The 20,930-nt window shown below is 38.4% G+C and overlaps 1 protein-coding gene and 1 long non-coding RNA gene across 3 annotated transcripts in view; one reads left to right on the forward strand and one right to left on the reverse strand.

Moving 5' to 3' along the window:
* The window catches only part of LOC107838271 (uncharacterized), a 79,589-nt gene extending 72,150 nt beyond the window's left edge, over window positions 1–7,439 (forward strand). Inside the window, exon 3 of the long non-coding RNA XR_001664335.1 lies at window positions 6,230–7,439. This is a non-coding gene — a long non-coding RNA (uncharacterized LOC107838271). The remainder of the gene's footprint in view (window positions 1–6,229) is intronic.
* kcna4 (potassium voltage-gated channel, shaker-related subfamily, member 4) overlaps window positions 1–17,103 on the reverse strand; it is a 61,361-nt gene extending 44,258 nt beyond the window's left edge. The window contains exons 1-2 of one of the 2 annotated variants that reach the window (XM_016680162.1): window positions 16,266–17,103; window positions 12,293–16,008 (exon numbers count right to left, since the gene is read on the reverse strand). In XM_016680162.1, coding sequence (XP_016535648.1) covers window positions 13,375–15,435 — 2,061 coding nt within the window. In that variant the 5' untranslated portion in view covers window positions 15,436–16,008; window positions 16,266–17,103 and the 3' untranslated portion in view covers window positions 12,293–13,374. Of the gene's footprint in view, window positions 1–12,292 lie in introns of both variants that reach the window. The other variant, XM_007568987.2, reaches the window with a different exon arrangement.
* Between the last annotated feature and the right edge of the window lie 3,827 nt (window positions 17,104–20,930).

The raw sequence follows: 20,930 nt of genomic DNA on the forward strand, positions 1-20,930 counted from the left end.
CCCCTCGACTGTCTGCAGGACCAGCAAAGCACCTGTCCTCTGCTCCCTCGCTCATCTTCACAGAGAGCAGGAGAAAAAAGTTTTCTGTGGTTTAGCAGCTGCTCCATTTAATCAAATCTCAAGCTTGTTCATAGAGAGCGGCAGCAATGTGTGGTTTTAGGTTGCACTCTGGAAAATGAAGGGAAAAAGCCTCAACTTGATATGACAAATCTTTGAAATGCTTACCTTTCCCAACAAATCTATAATCCTCTGTTGCCCCAGATTGTCTGTGTGCAATGGCATTCTTAATCAACATTTAGACCAATCATACCTCTGTGTGTTCTGCAGGTAAACTGGCTGAGATCCAATCTATTATCCTACAGTAAACAGTGATTTATGTTGTGTGTTATATACACTTAATCTAGACATGTAAAATCAAACTACATTTGGTTCTTCTTATGAAGCTGGATAAACTCGAAGAGTCAGACAAAAAAATTACTGAAAGAAGCAGCTGATTTCTCCATGGATATTGAAATCCAATACAGTGCCATGTGTGATTAGCAATGCATTCTGCACATGTAGAATAAAGTAATGCCCTGAAGCCTGAGATACCATTTGATTAAAGTGGCTAATTAAAAAGCAGAGATACAGAGGAGGGTGCAAAGAATCAAGTTTCTGTCTATCAATGGATAGATGCTACATGCAAACCACAAGATGGTTTCAACTTACACCGGGGCTTTAATCCCAGGATGGCTTTATTAGCTGCTGCTGTCCCATGAGGATAACGTGTTTGTGTAGAAGGGGGAAGGGAAACAGAATACTGGATGTATGTGGAATTTTATAGAAACATTAAAAATTAGCTGTCAGGAAGCACATGAAAATGCATTCAACCACCAAGGGTGAACACAAGACACTCATTGTTTGCTAGAATGATTTTATGTTAGGTTTTTCATAATTTATGCAAAGCCACTCCTTTTTTTCAGTGTAGAATGATTATATAAGACGCATTAAAAACAACAATTGATGCACACCTTTTTTTCATTTAAGTATTTTAACAAGGGGGCGCTGAAAGCTCTAGAAAGTCTTTTAACTTTACAAAGTCAAGGTCTGTTAACTTCATGTTATTGTTATTGACCAGTGCTCGGAACAATGAATCCAAGGAATTCAGGAAGGATCCAGGAACTAATTACAGATTGAAAAGTTGCTAAAATGTTTGGAGCCATATCTGGACACCTGCTAATTAAAAGACCAAATCAGTTTAAACATTCTATTCAGATGTGTCACCATTTTGCAAAGACCTAAAGTACTCCTTTCTGATAGAAAAAAAAAAAAGTTTGTTGCTGAGATTGTTCAGCAGCAATCCAAGAAGCACCAAATGTCCTGTGGAGGAAAAAATCCACAGTAAGATGAAACCAAAATTGAGCTATTTTTATTTAATGGCAAGAAAAAAATATTTCATATTTAGTTTCACCATGGTACCAAGCCCTGTGAAGGAAACATCAGGTTTTTAAGCTGTTGCCAGTGGTACTGGTGGGTAGGAGTAAGAAGGAGAACTAACTCCAAATTCTTCAACTTCACCACAAATTAGCAGCTAGATGATTGAAACATTTTTTTTCAAACAGGAGAATGATTTCAGTCATAATTTAAAACTGCTTTGACATATTAGGCTTCTGGAATAGCTTTCCCAAACACGCTACCATAATCCTATTAAAAACAACTGAGGTTATACTTAAAGGCTGAGTCAATGCCAGCAAGCCATTCAAATTAAATAAAGAGATGTCAGCTAGTCAGCCAGAAATATGCCAAAAGGTTGTAGATAGCTGCAGAAATTGTGTGCCCAATGTAGAAATTGAAAAGGGGGCAATTATTCAAGTTTTAGTGGAGATTTATGTTTTTATTTAGTTCATGTAATTTGATGATTGATGGTGAATTACATAATGAGTTACTGAAAGACAGAAACTGAAGCAAAAGGTCAGGATAGACTGCAGATGCTAATGCATCAAAAAAATAACAAGGAAAAGCATTTGCACATCACTGCACTGTTGAGCAGGGCTTTCTGTCTATTAAAGAAGAATCCAAACTATGCAAGAATTTTGTTACTCATACTTTCACACAGCTTGTTTAATATTTTACAGCTGAGCAAGGGAAGACCTACAGACTGTGTTGTGCTTTGTTTCAGTCCTGCAGCTGGACCAGGACAAATATACCCATAAAGGGATGTAACTGCTGCTTCTGTTAGTTTAGCATCAGAATGTTCTGAACACTGAACTTATAGCAGTAGGTTAGAGGCAGCTGAGCAGATTTTTTTATTTTCCCTCTTGTAGTACAGTGAATAGTACGGTTAATTTGGTCGGTCTTAGTTATGTGAACGCGCTTACTTTTATCTGGCAGCAGAAAGTGCACCAACAATAATCTATTCCAGGTTATTTTGCTTCTTTTTTGAGAAAGTATTCACATCCTCTAGATGCTAATCATGACAGAGCTGCTGTTCTGAGCTGCTAAGTCATGTTTGTCTTAGGGAGATGTTCAGCAGCTGGTGAGCCGACCCTACAGAAGCAGTGCCGATGTTGGACATGCTTCCTTATCTAGATGACAGATGCTTAACTGTATGTTTGTTCTCACCAGTTTTGTTTCACTCAGTCTGTCAGCTTTCTCAGAACTGAAGATTCTGACATCAGCTGAAAGGAAATCTCAGTTACCTTCCTTCTTGCCCAGAAGCACATGGATTAATCCTGCTCTTATTGAACTTCTTCAATAAAATGTCTTTTTTTAGCACTGACTTAAGTGCTCCCACAACAAAAACAAGCTGAGTTTATTCGTTCTATTGTGTATTTTGGCAGTTCAGAAAGCTGTTAGGCCTGATTAATGCATTGGAAACCCAGACAAATGCTTAGACATTCCAACCTAATGAAATTCCTACTTTTATGATGTTGTTGTTCTTGTTGCTTTGGTTACTTCCAAGGAAAATATTTTATCAGGTGGACGTCATAGCTCATAAGCCACTTGTAATTCACAGCAATTACCTAAAACAGTACACTTCAAGTTATTTCTATGTTTCTATGAAATAACAACCAATTTCTAAGACAAAGCAACCAGCATTGCTCCAGACTATCTGATAGTCCACTAAAAACAGAACTATATATATAAACCAGTTAGAAGACCTAGAAGAAAATTATTAGAAGGCCACTGTTAGTGTGGTTAAGACCAGCTGTGCAGACATAAAAGCTTTGTATGAGCTGAAGTTTTGATGATGCCCCCATACTCAGTAGTGGTGGTTTCAATTTATGCATCTCAGACTTTAACTATATTAATTATACACACAAGATAGAACTCTTGCCAGTTCTTTTAACATGAAATAAAACATCAGGAAGCCTTTTTTGTTTGTCCAAATAACAGTATGGTCAAAAAAAGTTCATGGAAACACAAGAATTAAAAAACAAGAAGAAGAAAGCCCACCAACAGATTGAAATTCCTGAATGTTTTTTTATGTCTCCGTGTTTTTATGTCTCCATGTCTAGTTGGGTTTGATCTTGATGTTGCTCAATGTTTTTCAATCATTGGGTTTTTGATCTGCTTTGGTTGTCTGTCTTATATTTACAGGGTTTCTAGATATTCAGTTTGTGAAAAATTCACACTTTTCCATATTTAAAAAAAAAATCCAGTCTCTAAGCCAGTTTGTGCAATATAAATAGAAGAGTTCATTATAAATTTAGGAAAGCGGTCAGGCATTACAAATGAAACCTGAAAAACGTGGAATGGATGGAAAAATCTAACTTCAATCAGCTCTATTTTAAAACTACTAGCACTTTATGTAATCTGTACTTCGTTATTCAAGAATAAATATATTTTTAAGGCAAAGTTTGTGATAAGTAATATAATAAATTAGACTGTGAAATAAAAACATGGTTTAAGTGATTTGAACCTCCGGTTAAATTCAGTGAATTCACTAAATTCACTGAATTTAACCTAGAACTGCATTACAGTAAGAAAATGTCCCTCTTTATTGTCAATAACTTACAAATACAAAAACAAATGAAATTTTAAAACTTCAAAATTTAAATTTTCATAATTTTGTTTCTCTAAACCTAACAAGTGGAAAATTATCTTATCAGATTCCATGCTATTCCATGCTTAGAGGACTTTGTAGGAAACTTGATATCATTGTAATAAGAATTCATAGAAATCTTATTTTCTGGTATAATAGAAAGGTCCAGTGGTATTAATTGTACCCTTTCCACTTTTTAGCAACAGCTACACATTTTGTATGTGATGCCGCCAGCTGGTGATTATTAAGTCCTTCAAAACCAGGTATAACAAAAGAAGTTTGATGCAAAGTTCAGAAGTTTATTGCCAGTTTAGTTCAGGGCAGAACCATCAAATGTCCAGGAGGGAAAGTCAAAGAGCTTAATTGTCACGATGATCTTGAAGAAGAGATGATATCAATGTCAGCAATGTTTCATACAGCTGTGAACATTTGGCAAATTCAGACTTTTACAAATAAAAACAAAGATCTTTCAAAGTAGTCATAGAAATCAGTGTTTCTTCAGAAAAGCATCTACAAATGCAGTCCATTTGAACACAAATAGTCATTCACGTAAAAAAAAAAAAATCCAGTTAACTTCAGTCCCAGTGAAGAAAATATTGCTTAAGCTAATTTTGCTGGCTGTCAATTGACTCAACACTAATCTTCACCAGTATAAGATCAATTCCTTGTGATTTTATTTGATCAATTCCTATCTTTAAGATGTAGCTTTATTTGTGGTACCTTGTACATCAAGAGAGGTGGGATATTTTGATTTGCAGATTACTTTACTTTTCTGCCCCTCAAAATCAGAAGTGATTTTTGTGCTACCACTAAAGATCACTTGACTTTTTATATGTAATATGATTTTAAGATCTAATCTTGTTACACTGATTAACCTCTAGTAAACTGTGTTTTTTAGGACAAAAGCGCTTTCCTTATTTCAGTAACTGGGACAAACAACAAAAGGAGTTGCGTGTGTGGTTAACACTGTTGAGACCACATTAAACATCCAGAAATCTTTCATTACTAATTACTGTCACTATCCCACCACTTTCAAGCAGCTACAGAAAGTTTGTTGGGCAATTTAGAGCTCTTCTACTATTGAAGTTACTCATCAGAGATTTTGACAACTGTAAGGTAATTTTTAACATCCATCTTTGTTTCTATCTGCCATACATCCAAAAAGACAATACTGTGCAGACACACGAGCATGGAAACCATAACAATGACGAGAGCTTCCACTATTCCTTTGCTGTTTTTGGTAGTGGTGATGCAGCCAGAATAGAAGGCATACATCAGCAAAACGGAGGGATGAGTAAAAATGACCAAACGTTTGTGTAAACAAGGCATAACTGGCAGTTAAGCTGCTTTGAGAAAGATGTTGTAGCACTTTCTCAACATTACCGGTATGTGCAACTCTTTTAAAGATGTTCAAAGCTTTAAAATATATTCATAATTTTTTTCAGTAGCATAATTTTACACAAAAAAGAAAATCTCAACCTTTGATTTAAAATAGCCAGAAAAAAAACATGTTAAGAAGCAGACTGTTCCTCTGGTTTGTTCAGAGTGCTCGGTCCTCCAGTAAGCTCTCATGACTAAAGTTTATTGGTCCTAGAACTGAGATGACCATAAAAGGATGTTGGCTTTGTGAGTGGTGAATCATTTCTGCGATAATTTTGTCATTTGTTTTGAATTATTACCCAAATCAAAGACTGAAAAACTATTTGTTTTCAGTTTTATGGCAAGTCCACTAGAATGTTTAATTGTTAAAAAGAGTTCTCAATGCAATTTACTCAAACATTTTACTCTAACAACTAATTTCCATTTTTGTGGACTCTAAAAAAATAAAAGTAGCAGTTGTTTAGCAACCACGAATGTATTTTCAGCACTGATGAAAATCAAAGATTATCTAAAGGCCTTTTCAGACAGGTAACCATTCAGTTTTATGCCCACATTTAAAGGGTGCAGTTACACTGATGGGTGTTTCCAGTATCGACTGCGGTCTGCCTTCAGGGGGCAGGAAAAATATTTAAAATCCTCACGAGAAAACTGTCGCACTCATTTTCTCCATCTAGATAATTGGTAGGCAAATCAACACCTCTCTGAAGCGGGATCTTTTGTAGAGAAAGAATTGATTGCAGGACCATTGTGTTAGACTGCAGTCGTTTTAGCTATTGCTGAATTTCAATGCGCTTTTTTTTTTTTTTTTTTTATCTGACTCTACAGTGTCCCATCGATGTGTCCCCTGTAGCTCGCCTGGTGTAATCTGGGATGGACTCCAGCACTCTGTGACCCTGAGCACGTCTACACAGATCCAGAAGATGGATGGCTGTCCTGGCTGCAGGTGGGAGTCATTTTCTCTTCAGCTAAATGAGCTATTATTCAGCAGGGTCAGTCGTGACTTTGACCTTTCGGTTGTCAGCACAATTTGGTATCCTCTATGCAGATCAGGCTGTTTGAGTCTGAAGGAGTCACTAAAACACAGACTGCAGAATGTGCAGAGCCTAATTCAGTGACACAACTGTTGAAGCAGACAGGGCAGAGAAAACCTGAAGCTGAGTCTATTATTCACACCTGAAACTGTTTAAGAAGAAGCATTATGAAAAGAGGCCACCATTATGAAGCTTCACAAAAAAGAATGTACAGCTAAATTAGGGGATATTTAAAACTTGTAATGCTGAGCTGATTGAACTCTAGATTATTATGAAAACATCATCAAGCAAGCATTCCTCTGCATGAGAAAATTACACCCCTAGTTAAGAACATTTCCACCTCAAAGATCTATATTAAACAAGCAATGCAGCCCTTCTACTTTTCTTTACAGTGTCTTTTGTTCTTTATTACAGAGCAACAACCAGTTTCTGGTGTGTTTTGGGTGCAATTTATAGCCCCAATTTAATTGGGAGATATTTTGTCCCTGCAAACTTTCATTTCCTACCCATACTTAAACCTTTGCATATCAATTCATTAGTCTTCGAGATTATGTTTGTAAAAATACTCACAGAGATGCTCAAATCTCAAGTGTAACTCAATTTAATTGAATACATCCTGGAACTTTACATTGCATCTTATTTTTATTTACTTTTGTTTTGATTCTCATTTAGGTCTATTGAGCCTTATGAAATATGAGATTATGAACCCTGATCAAAACCAGAATAGCTCAAAGCCATCACATGTTAAGTGACGTAACAAAACCATATTTTCCATCGTATACTATCAGTAGAATAACAAAAATTATTTAAAAAATAGCTCATTTTCAGAGTAGAAAGATCCCAAAGCAAATGTGAATTGATGTGTGGCTGGTACAAAATGTCCTGCAGCAGACAGCTCTGTTTTATTCTCTAAAAACTTTGGCACAAAGTATTACATTTTTTGCTGAACAATGATATTCAGCATAATTTTCTCTTTTTTTCAGACTGAAGCCTGTTAGAAAAAAGAAAACTGATGAAATTGACACAATAAATAAAAATTTAAAAAAAGAAAACTTAGGGTGAAATCTTATGAGTGAAATCTAATATGATCTAATTTTATTAAGTACGTTCAAAGGTAGAAGTGAATGGTGGAGCCGAGGAGGTGGCCGAGCATTTCTGGACTGAATGTTTCACATGGCAAAAGGTTTAAGATACAACAACAACACAACAAACTTGAAGCAACATCTGGTGACAAGAAATCCTGAAATCAGTTCGTAGGTAAGTATGCTTCAGCTAACATATAATCAGAGCTACCATGTTTTACAAAGCTACATACTGAAAGATATTGTGCTACTGTGATTGCTGGAGGAGCAGCTGGAAGCTGCCTGTTGCTAGTGGTACTGGTGGATTGAACCCTGTCTTTTGAGCTGCATGACACTGAAATCGGCTTTATGTACTTCACCTGACAGCAAAGTTGTTGAAAACCATCAGGTTTTAGTAGCTTCACTAGAATTTAATACCAAGTAGTGTTATTGGGATTATTTTTCTAATTACCTGATTTAAATATTTTTTTTTAAATGAAATATTTAAATAAATATAAAATAAGCTGCTTGGCTGAAAAACATGAACCTGAAGTACAAAAATTCAAAATACGACAGTCCGATGCCCAGGAGGTTGTCGATCAGCATTGGTTTGTGAACAGAGAATTAACTAATTTCATTCTCTGTCCACAAGAGGCAGAGAAGAAAGTGGACAGAGAAAGTGGACATTCTCTGTCCACTTTGCAAGCAACTTTGTTGCTGCTTGTAAAGTGTATTGCTTTACAAACAGCAACACACTTTGCTCTTTGTAAAGTGTTTTTTTTTCCACAAGAGTGTTTACACTTTCTAATTGTGGCATTGTTTGAGGAATGTTTGTTACATTGTTGTTCAGTTCAAATCATTTAATCATTTAAAGCATTTGTAAATTGAAATTGCTTAAATATTGGGCAGCAAATTAGCAATTGGAGAGATAAAAAAAGGTAACGCTTCATATTTATATTTATTTCCAAACACCAAACCTAACCTTGTTTCATGCACACTTCTTTTTTAAAAGAAAAATGTCAGTTTTTGAAATAATGCTAAAAGTTAACTTAAAGCATTAGAATGTTGCCCTGTTATCACAATATTTTTGTATATTTATTTATTTAATTTATTATGTGTGCAATTTGTGTACAACGTGCATTATTTAGAATTACTGTTTTTCGTTCTCCTCTGAAAAGAATATCCTAATAATATTTTTATACTACAACATCATGCAACATATATTTGTAATTAATAAAATCAAGCTCGTGTAACACAGAAACCTTTAAGGGAACTGCACAGTTACTGACTTCTCTCTGACTTTGGTTACATGTCTTACAAAGGTGACCTCAAGACTTTGTTCTACAGGATGAGATTCCCTACAGAGAACTAGAAAGGAGTTATCAATGGCCAGAACTTCTTACAGATGTTCTGATACAACCTAGAGTTGTGTGTTAATCAAACATTTCGTGTAAAAATCTAATGCAGGTCGTATTTCTTCTACTTTCAATAAAAACATCTAAATCCTTCAGACCAGCTCAGTATTACAGATAAATTGTCTCTGACTATTATCTGATTAGCAGAACTGCCATTTAACTTTCTATTGCCCAGCCAGACTAATTTGGACTCTGCCCTACTGTTACATAACCTAGTCTGACATTATCTACAGCTGATTTATTTCCACTTCTTCTCTATGTCCTTCGACGGGCTCGACATACCTTTGGAGAAATACCCATAAATACCTCAGATTTTCTCCTCACGTAGCCAAGCCATATGGTTGGTATCTGCACTACAAACAATCAGCCTGCACGTGACATTAGGATTCACAGTGCCTCCGTGGCTGAAGATGATACAGGCTGTTTTCACAGTCAGCTCAGCAGCCACAAGCCTTAGAATATGCCTGACCCACACACACTTTGCTGAAAAATGTTTTGGATTGTGCCTCTTGCTGTAAGCCACATTATGTAAGTGCTGAGTGTGAGGTGTCAGGAGCTGGCTGGGTGCCAGCATGGTGCTGTGGATGTTTGGATGTGGGTGTAGGTGTTAAAAATATCTTGTATGAATAGCTCCTCCGAGGATATAAGCCATGCAACAAATTATTATGCACCGGTGCTGTGATTGTGTTGTGAGATGCGCTGATGTAATGTGTGATGGCTGAATCAGTCTGCTAAATTAGAAGTTAAGTTGGAAATTAAGTTTTTATGTAAATATTCTGGTGCTGTATGAAAAGCACTGGAGTGTGCTATTTTCATAGCAAATTCACAGTAATGAATTTACCAAGAGGTTTGTTTCTGATAAGAAATGAGGAAAAGATCTCTAAAAGGATAACAAAGCGATGTGAAAGGGGCATCAGTTTTGGAAGAATACTTTTCATGTTTTTATTCACAGTTGGAGGCATTTTTGGGCTGCAGCAGTCAAATCCATTTTTTTAATTGCTCACACTGATATTTTGATCATTCATCTTTGTGGATGGGCATGGCATATTTGTGGTTGAAATTATTTCTTACCATCAGCTAAATTTCTGACTGCCTTCAGATTTTCTTTCATATTTAAGTCCGAACTCCGGCTGTGCCTCTTTAAAATGTAAATTATTTATGGTCAAAAGCAATTGATTGGATTTGATGTTTTGATAACTTTTTTGGTATAATTAGAAAATTAGAATTAGCATCTTACATCTTAGATGTAAGCTATTTCCTAGTACACACTTAACTTTTAGACATAGTCTATACATTTTCATTAGGGGTGAAGTTGGGGCAATTCCTTAGGCTTAATGTCAGCCTTCTTTGTCCTAACCAGAAAAGGTTTTCATGTCTGTTTAGTACTATTATCATGCTGGAATCCAATTTTCTTCAGGTTTAAACAATCAGCCCTTCCCTACAGTGAAGCCTGGTGGTGCTAGCGTCATGCTATGTTTTGCAGCAGCAAATCATAGCATCTTTCCCTCTATCTTTTCAGGATAGAGGGAAAGATTAATGCAGCAATGTATAGAGAAACCTGGCTGAAAAGCCTGCTCCAGAGCATCTTGACCTCAGACTGGGGCAACAGTTCATTTTTCAGCAAGACAGCGACCCAAAGCACTTGGTCAAGATCTCAAAGGAATGGCTTCAGAACCACTCTGTGAATGTCCTGGAGTAAACTTCTCTAGTGAGATCTCAAAAGTGGCTGACAGACATCTCCCAACCTAATGAAGTTTGAGAAGTACTGCGAAGAAGAAAGGGGGAAGCTGCCTATAGATAAGAGGCATCACATTCAAACAGACTTGAAGCCGTAATTGCTGCCAAACGTGGACGAACAAAACACTGAGCAAAAGCTGTGCTTACTTATGTAAATGAGATTTCTTGGTTTTCTATTTTAATAAATTTACAAATATCTCACACACCTTTCCCCACATTTGTGTGTGGACTTTTGAGGAAAAAGATTCATTAATACAATTTGTAATATAGCTGTAACATAAAATGTGAAAAAGTGAAGCACTGTGAATACTTTCCAGATGCACTGTAAGACATTTGTAATTGTGCACCCAATTCTTGTCTTTATAATAAATCAAAGTCATTTACTCAAATTTAACATGACATCCACATGTGCTGATGATGAGTGAACGTAAATGTCTGGCCAGGACTGTGAGTTCATTCTGAGAATAAACTGCACTGAAGGCTGAAAACTTTCCACTTTCTCTAAGAGGCATATTCAGCTTTCAAACTAGCTGATGTCATGGAGTCCTACTCCTCTGTACACTCTTAACTGAGAGATTTAGAGTAAACAGAGTGAAATTTTCCTCTGGTTGTAAAGCCATCTTTCTACTGCCAAATGCTGCTCAGCACAAACACAACTGCAACCATTACACATCCAAAGCACACTTCTCCCTGGTCCAAAGCTTTAACCTTTTAGACATGGTTAGATTGAGTATGCAAGAAAGCTTTACTAAAACACTGAGAGCATAAAAGTTAATTTATTGGACTTATTATGAGTACTACACACCAGATCTTCATGTTAGTTTCCTCCTACTACATCTGCTGTTTGGAGTGAAAATGCAGTAAAAGAACTAGAAAGCTGAGACCTGACAAGTCTTATAAATAAGCATTTTATGTCTGAACTGTCTAGTAGGGAAAGGAAGAAAACTCTGGACTACTTCAGCACTTTATCAAGAGTTATATAAAAATGATCACATTCAATATCCTATTGAGTTTAATTAAAAGTAAAATAAAAAGTGATTGTACAAAAGTCCAAAAATTCTTAGCTGGAAACTTTCCAAAAACATTTGGCACAAGTTCTGAGGAGGCTGACCTGATGTCACCTTGAATGAGATAATGGCAGCTGTTATTAATTGATCAAATATAATTAGATCCCTGCATGTTGTAAAAGAGAACCATTAACTAATAATGGCAGAAAACTGAGTCCAGGCTCTTCAGGATATCTTTTAAGCACAGTCTCATCAGTGCCTTTATAATCAAGTATTTGTCTTCCACAACAACACATGAGACATATTAAACATTAAGGTATTAAGCTATGCTCCTTAATAACTAACTGCAGTTCTTTAGTTTAACATCAAAATAGAAAGTAGGAATCAGATTCTAACTTCAGTTTTTTTTTTTACCCATCTATTATATAGGACCACATTTTTACACTATCTTTAAAGAGTATAATGCAGTAAGCGTGTCTGATTCAAAACTAACAGATACATGTATTACTGCTTACGTGTGCCTCCCCAAGACTATGCCACCGTGGCCAATGAGCCACAACTATGATTGCCTACATCAAAAACCCACAATCACAATTCAGTAAAAGTTAGCTTTACGCAGAAATTGAACACTACATACCTTGGAAGACATCCACATCCTGATTATCTTCTGTGCTCGGAGATAATCAAAGTCCTCTTGAGCAAAAAAAATAAATAAAATATGGGTATATATAAATATATATATATACCTTTTTGTGCACTGAGTCCAGCAGAAAGGCGAGAAAATTGCTCATAATCTCTCCTTTTAGAGAGTTCCCACATCAGAGTCTTTTACGCTGTAACTTTCCATATTCATCTTTGTAAAGGGATATTGTCATTTTGAGGTGCTTTAAATGAAAAAAAAAATGTTGCAGCCGAGGCTTTAAGAGTGTCCATAGAAAACCTGGGCTGGGTGACTTCTCCAGCCATTTTAAACAATGATGACACCTGTGCTTAGCTCTCATTGTGGGTCTTTTTTTATTATTATTTTTGGCCTCTTATGGAAAAGCTTATTTCAATATAGCCCTGGTTTATTTAATGCCTACGTTATGACATATATCATCAATGTGTAGATCATTTTTGTTTGAGTATTTTAAATGAACAAAGATAAAAGTATTCTCTCTTAGGCTTTTTTTATGTGAATAGAGCTCAGTTTTATATTTTTGTTTTCTGGCAGACTAAGTGAAATAGTTTCCCCTTTTCTCTACTCATACATTCTGTATCCAGGTGAGCAGAGGACGACTACAATGTTGCCATCTGAATGGCCTACAGTTACTGTCTCTAACCCAGCGCAAATTCTACGTTATAGTGCAAACAAATTTTAACTTTATTGCATAACAGCAAAAAACGACCATTTCTACCCCTCTGATGTGACAGATGAAAGTCATAAAGTGCGAATGCATAGCCTGTTGTCTAATTCAGATTCCATGTCAGATTTGGAAGCCCACACTGGATAAACGGATATATCTGTGTCTATCAGGCAAATTTAGGCATGGATGCCATTAAGGTGCCAATTGGTGGCCTATGAGTGTGAATGTGTGTGTGTATGTGTGCGTCTGTGTGTGAGGCGTGCGTAAAACGTATATAGGCCTATTGGGGGGTATGATTCAGCTGCTGCTGGCCAGAAAGAGTCTTTAATCGGATGTGTATTGTGTTTAGAAAATAATAAAATAAAACTCTTAGTCACACGTCAGTCTGAATTGATTTCGAGTTAGTACTGTTTTTTCTGCTTATGTCTGTGCCATTTCCTTTACTGGGGCTTTTGTCCAACCCGCAGAGCGACTCCGTCACCCCCTCCTCCATCTCCATGTACTCCCCTTTGTCACCCAGCGAGGAGCCAGACGGCGAGCTTTTGAACTTCCTAAGAAAGTCCGGGAAGTACGGGCAGCCCGGCGGCATGCTCTCCACCACGGGCGACTGGTCCTCGTTGTCCGTCTCCCGGTGATAAAAGTAGTTAAAGTTGGACACTATCACGGGCACAGGAAGCGCGATGGTCAACACGCCCGCGATCGCGCAAAGGGAGCCCACTATCTTCCCACCGACAGTGATTGGCTTCATGTCGCCGTAGCCCACCGTGGTCATGGTAACCACGGCCCACCAGAAAGCGTCGGGGATGCTCGTGAACTGCGAGGTGGGCTCGTCCGCCTCGGCGAAGTACACCGCGCTGGAGAACAGGATGACGCCTATTACCAGAAAAAAAATGAGGAGGGCCAGCTCCCGCATGCTGGCGCGCAAGGTATGCCCCAGGATCTGCAGCCCCTTGGAGTGTCTGGATAGTTTGAAGATGCGAAACACCCTGACCAGGCGGATTATTCTCAGGATGGCGAAACTCATCGCCTGCTGCCCGTTTCCCTGGTGCTGCGCCAGATCCGTGCCGAGGGTTATGAAGTAAGGCAAAATGGACACGATATCTATGGAGTTCATTATGTTTTTAAAGAAAGCTGTCTTGCTTGGACTCGCAAAAAATCGAACTATAATCTCAAAGGAGAACCAGATGATGCAGACCGTCTCCACGATGAAAAACGGGTCGTTGAAAGGTGTAAATCCGTGGTCAGGCTGAGAGGAGTTCTGGCGTGGCTGCAGATACTCTTTTTCATCCCTGAACTCGGGCAGCGTCTCCAGACAGAAAATGACAATAGAAATGACTATGACCAGGACAGACACCACTGCTATCCCCCTGGCAGGACTCGAACTCTCTGGATACTCAAAAAGGAGCCAAATCTGGCGCTTGAACTCGTCCTCCGGCAGAGGTTTCTCCTCCTCCTTCACAAACCCCTCATCCTCCCGAAACTTCAGTATCGCCTCCTCGCCGAGTTCATAAAACTTTACCTCCTCGGAAAAGATGTCAAACGGGACGTTGGCAGGTCTTTTTAACCGCCCTCCTGACTGGTAATAGTAAAGAATGGCGTCAAAACTCGGCCGGTTCCTGTCGAAGAAGTATTCATTCCTCAGCGGGTCAAAGTACCTGATTCGCTTGTCGGGGTCTCCCAGGAGGGTGTCCGGGAACTGAGTGAGCGTCTTCAGCTGAGTTTCAAACTTCAGCCCCGACACGTTGATGACGACCCTCTCACAGCAGCCGCACTCGCTGTAAACGTTCTCGTATCCGGACTGGGGACGCCTGTCGGTGATAGACACGGTCTCCTCCTCATCATCCATGTTGCACAGAAAGCTCGACCTCTTGCTCCCCCGTCCGCCCTCCGCCGCCTCTCCCCCCTCCACCTCCTCCTCCTCCTCTTCCTCCGCTCCCTCGGCCTCTTCCTCCTCTATCATGATGTCCTCCTCGGATCCGAGCAGCGCCAGCTCCGAGTGGCGCAAGTCCCCTCCGAGAGTGCTCCGGTTGCGCCTCCACCGACCGACGCCGCGCTGCTTTTTCCGCTCTCTGAGAACTCTGTGCTGCTGTTGCTGTTCGGGCTCCTGCTGCGAGGAGGAGGTGGAAGAGGAGGAGGGGCGCAAGGCGGCGCCGCCGCTGCTGCTGATGTTGGCGGAGGAGGAGGCGGCGCGAGACTGATGTTGGCGGTTGTTAAGGAGATGAGCGCCCGAGGAGGTGGCGGAGGTGGGCCCCCCCGCGCCTCCCTCCGCACCGGAGCCACCGTCGGCTGCTGCAGCCGCGGCCGCCGCCGCCGCTCTCGAATGGGCAACCTGGCGCTCCCTCTCGCGCTCCCTCTCCCGCGCGCGGGCTTGGGCATATCCATACGGCAGGTGACTGTTGCACCCGCCGTCCGCACCCACCATGGCAAACTCCATTTTTGTAAAGGTTCGGTCCGCGAAGGCTACAGACCCCTCGTCAAGGGGGATGCAGACCAGAGGATAAAAGTTGCAGCTCTGTCGCGCAGACACAGAGAGACTGAGGCATCAATCGTTTAGAAAGTCAGATTAACAAACACACCTCAGTAAGGTCCATGTTGGCTGGAGTCCGCGTTGCTACTTACATGATAAAAAAAAAGGAAAAAAAAAACACTGGTGAGCATATCTTGTTGCGCCCAGTGTATATTTTATGACATCATTACCATAACCAAAAAACACCAGGGCCATTGGCATAGCCTGTTACGCAGACGCTGTGTCAAACTTGCAGCGCCCCTTTTATGCTCAGCATGATAAATCACCGAGTCAACAAGCGACACCCAAACAGTCTTTCTTCGGCTTCTCTGGTGCCCATCAGGTGGTTAATTTCTCAGCCCCAAAAAGCGTCTTTTGATCTTCCCTGGTCGCCCATGGTTGCCATTTTTTATGAGATGAGATTTTTTTATGGCTCTTCGCTCTTATGTTTTGGAGCTCCGATGAATCTGAATGACTTTGTTCCTCCGATGCGCTCAGCAGCTGCGAGAAAAAACAAGAGAGAAAACACCAATTGGTCTATGCAAAAAAGGGGGATGCGTTTATGGTAATGTCAGTTGTTTTTGTGAATACATTGACCACGGTGCTACTCATATTACACGTCTTCACGGCTTTATTATCATTATTATTATTATTATTATTATTATTATTATTATTAGCTTTGGTACATCAAAAAATATGCTTACAATAACATTGCACACGAAATTATATTAAAGTATCATTCTTTCATCCTTACTTACATTTAAAACGGGGGCCAAAAGAAATCGCCTCTGTCCCCCCCTACAAACAAATCTGATGGAAGAGGAGGAGGCGGAGGAATGCTGGGTGAGGATGCAGCTCTCCGTCTGTGCTCAAATCCTCTTCTTGGTTTTGGGGTGTAATATCACAAATCCCTCATCGTATCCGGCGGGCAACCATATCCACATCTACATCCAGCATATACATCCGTGCTCTGACGCACTCTGAGGACACTTTTTTTTGGCTGCGTCTCGACGCCGTGCCTCAATTCAACAGGATCTACTGGCACTTAAGCTCCCGTTGGTGCTGCATCGCTCCTGTTGTACCGGCAACACCAATCAAGATGAGAAAAAAGCAAAAGCAGGTGTGCCAGCAGCGAGTTGGCATCAAAGACAGTTCCACTCGATAGCGGCGAATAGCCAGGAGGGTGGGTAAAAGTTTACATTGGCACAGGCGAGGGTAAATGGCCCCATGGTTGAGTCTGAGCATCACACATCTGTCTGTCTGCCGCTGTAGCCCTACCTATACTCCTGTATCCCTCCCATTGTATGTGATGATGGAGAGTCTTAGTGAGAAAGTCGGTCATGTACCGCAGCGCATGCAGGCGGAGCTCGGTCCTCCCCCAGTGGATGCAGCCGGTCACTGCGCACCGTGCTGCAGTCTCACAGCCGAGCCTGCTCTGTCCTTGATCAGGTCGCAACCGGTGTCTTCTCTGTAAAAACCTTATGCCTTACTTTGGGTTCATCCCTACGAAACAAAGGTGATTATAGAGTACAAATACACTTTTCAATAAAAATGCACCTTAATTTCTCAGGCACCAGTTGTTGTTGTTGTTGTTGTTGTTTTGTCATCTTAGCATGTGCATTTCTTTTTCTTTTTCTTTTTTTTTACAGTATTTGATTTGACCCTGCACACATACATTCTTCCAAATTGGTCTTTATCTGTAATTATTTAAGGAACCAATTTAAAATAACAAAATAATAAAAAAAAACAATCATCTAAATGTAAAATAATAATTATAAATAATATCTAAAAACAAAATAGTAAACAAAGTAGTTATTAATAAAACTCTTGCAAACTCTTGTAAAATAACAATTAGTGTGAAATTTAAAGGGTGATTGAAGTGACTAGTGCGTAAACAAAAAGGGATTCTGCATCAATGTATGAAAAGTCTCATATACTTACTCACTGTTTATAAAGCCAAGTTAATAAATAACATATTTAGAAATTATTTGTAAGATCTTAAGGTTGCCTTACTTACTGTTTTGTTATTGAATTTAATCAAAGTATTTATTTTATCTGTTTACTGAGCTGTTTTTCCATTAAACTCTGTTAATATTCTTAAATTCACGTCTGTTATATATGTTGTATCTTAATAATCTCAGTGAAGGTTATCTTCACGTTTTAAAGCTTTAAAAATCTTTGCATACATTAACATTACTTCTGGGAGTAAACACTATTACAGCCCACAGTTTCTCCCTCCCTCTGGTGTATAATTACTAGAGCACTCTAATGGGAATATCACCTGTTTAGAAAGTGAAATTACTCAGTTGGTATTTGTGAAAATTAAAATCCTCCTTTAGAATTTCATTAGTCATAACTGTCTTTTTTTGTGCATGCAACTTAAAAATACTACATAATGTCTGTAATAATGTACGTATGTTTAAAAGTAAACAATGGCAGCCAATGAAAAGGTGCTACAGGTTACAGTCACTCCAAAAGTGAAAAAATAGTTAATAAGTTGCACTACATTATATTTGGGGTATCAAAGTGAAGGGACACAGAATAGTAAAGCTGACCATGCTTTTCGGAGAGTGGAGAGGGGGGTTCTTTTGTTTTTATTTAAAAAATATTGTTGAAATTGGTGTCCTACATCGTGTTGACATAAAAATCCACTGTACCACACTGAAGTCCAGTTGGTACATTTCACCATGTTTAGCTGGAATTATGATCATGGTAGCACAAATATGCAGTTTTGTCTGTTTTCTTAATTAAAAATATGCTAATTTTGTTGCTTCTTAAAAATTAAAGCTAAAATATGTGCTGCAAAACTATTTCTACCCCCGGGTCATTTTCACTGATCAAAAATCAACAACAAATAAAGCCATGTTTGTCCCCTGGACAGAGGCAAGCTTTGAATTGAAGTGCACTGTAGAAATATTTGAATTATTTGAGGAATTATAGTCTATGGTGCAGAGAAAGAACTGCTATTAATTCCTTTATCAGTCAGAGGAAAAGTGGCCTGAATTAAATGGATTTGTTTGAAGCATATACACCAGCTTGGCGATTGTAACAAAACTGTCAGTCTAACAAATTACTGCAGTTAGGTATTAATTAGTCAACCCTTGTTCTACTATTGAAAAGCAATTAAGGATTCAAACACTGATATATTGGTATAGTGAATCTCATTAATGTGGTCACATTTGGTCCTATGTTTTCCATATTTATGCCAGATTAAAGTTTTGTTGAAAATAAAAATTAAGATGTTCACAGTTTAAACAAACAACATAATTGTTTTGAGATTTGCGAGCTGCATCTCTGCTATTCTTTTGTGACTTATTTTATGAAGTACAGACTTTTAAAGTAGTATCAGCTGGTAAAGTAACAGTTGAGTCCTTCTTAATGATTGCCCCCCTGATTTATTTGGACCCCATTGGGCTACGGTGGAGTAAAGGTCTAATTCATCCCACCTTTTAAACCTACTTCTTTGAATCTGATTGCTCAGATAATTAGCTTTTTTTCTCTCTGCAGGACCCCTGAAGGCCTGCTGCTGGAATACACAACAATCATTAGCCATCGCCAATTCACCTCTACCCATCTGATTCATTTGAATCAAACACTCTAATTAGGACAGAACCGCCTGTTATTCCAGAAACAATATTCCTCTAAGGGACTCTAATCTTTTCCTGAGGGTATCTAGTAAATCTCTGTTTGCAATATTCCTACAGGGGTATTTTTGGGTGCTTGACTGTCCAGAAAGTAACCCATCTTTTAGCTAAGAGGATATCTGAAACAAATTGTAAAATTTTATGCCGAGGCACAGCATACTTTGGTAATCAGTACCACTGATGGAGCAAATATCACTCAGTGTCTCTAAGAAGCTTGTCTCCAGTCTTTGTCTTTCACAAACTCACCTAATACATCAGAGGAGTTCTTTTCTTGTCTGCACAACATGTAGGCAACCTTCCACCCACCTAACATTCATCATGCAACCTCACTTCTTGCACTTCATTGAGCATCCACCTCAGTCAGCACCAGGGGGAGTTGTGAGGCTAGTAATAGGGTGAGATGAAGTGGAGATGCGAGGTGTTTTATTATACAAGGGTTAAGATGCATTTTAAACAGAAGTCAGAGCTGCAGCAGATCAAAGCTTGTATGCAGTGAACAAATCCAACTCAAAGGATCGTGTTATATTATTGTAATTCTTAGCTTGCATTTATTTATTTAATTATTATTAAAAAAAAGCTTTTCTCGCACAAATCCCACATTTTGAATGGCAGAGAATTGATTCCTTTTTTTAATTTTACAACATAAGATACATTGCTATTTCAGACTGATGAAAGTACATTTGACTTTTTGGACAATTGCCAGTAATGGACATATAGGAGTTGTAACAATATTCATGTAAAAAAAAATAAGGGTTAAATGTTTATTTCATCTTTGTCGGCCTCAGATGGCCTAAAATGCAAATTTAACTGATAACAACAATTTGTTTATATCTTGACTAAACGGTGTTAAGTGTGCCTTTCTGTTACAGTTTTTTTTTGTTTTTTTTTTGCTTTCTAGCAGCAAGCTGACAGTTGTTGCTACTTTCTGAACTTTGTGTGTTTAATTTAGTTCAATAGTTCAGTAGTTCCTGAATTTAAAATCAGACATACATTATGTATAAAATAAACTTCTCACTTTCTCGATGCAGAAAACAGCACGAATAATGGATACATTAGATTTTTATTACATAGATATGCTGACATCAATAAATTTGCTGTGAATTGTCCTAATTGTGATTTGGGTTGATAATTACTGTACTATAAAAATGTAATTTTATAATGTAATTGTAACTGCTAAGTAAAGGCTGACTGTGACAGTTTTCTCGATTGAGTTCATAGAAATATTTTAAAACAATATATTACTGTTAGTATTTCCGAATTAAATCCCAGCGACATTGTTGGACATTGATGAGTGGTAAACACTAAAGAAATTGAATTGCTTTTAAAGAAAGATGGATACTGATGATTGAGGTGAGGTCAGCTGTGACGCTATACTCAATAAATTAAAATATTATTGAAGGGGTCATTTATTTCAGTTACTTGGTTGGCTAAATTAAACATATTATATAGATTAATCACAGTCCAACTGATGTTTCCAAGCCTTTTTTTTTAAATGATGACGATGATTTCCCATTTACAGCTCATGAAAAGACTAATATTAGAATACATGAGAAAAAAAAAAGATTTTCAATGCAGAAATGTGGGCTTACAGAAAATACTTGCTTAAAGATTTTACTTATAATCTGATAAACCAGTCTCATCAGAATGCCTAATGTATTAAACATGATTGCAATATGAAATTGAATTAGCTTATCTAGCAGTTTGAAAATTTAGGTTTGACCCAGATTCTGATCTTTGAGAAGAAAAAGTGCATAATTCAGTCATGTCATCCTGGCCTGA

This window comes from Poecilia formosa, unplaced genomic scaffold (assembly GCF_000485575.1).
Source record: "Poecilia formosa unplaced genomic scaffold, Poecilia_formosa-5.1.2 Scaffold234, whole genome shotgun sequence".
Taxonomy (NCBI): Eukaryota; Metazoa; Chordata; class Actinopteri; order Cyprinodontiformes; family Poeciliidae; genus Poecilia; species Poecilia formosa.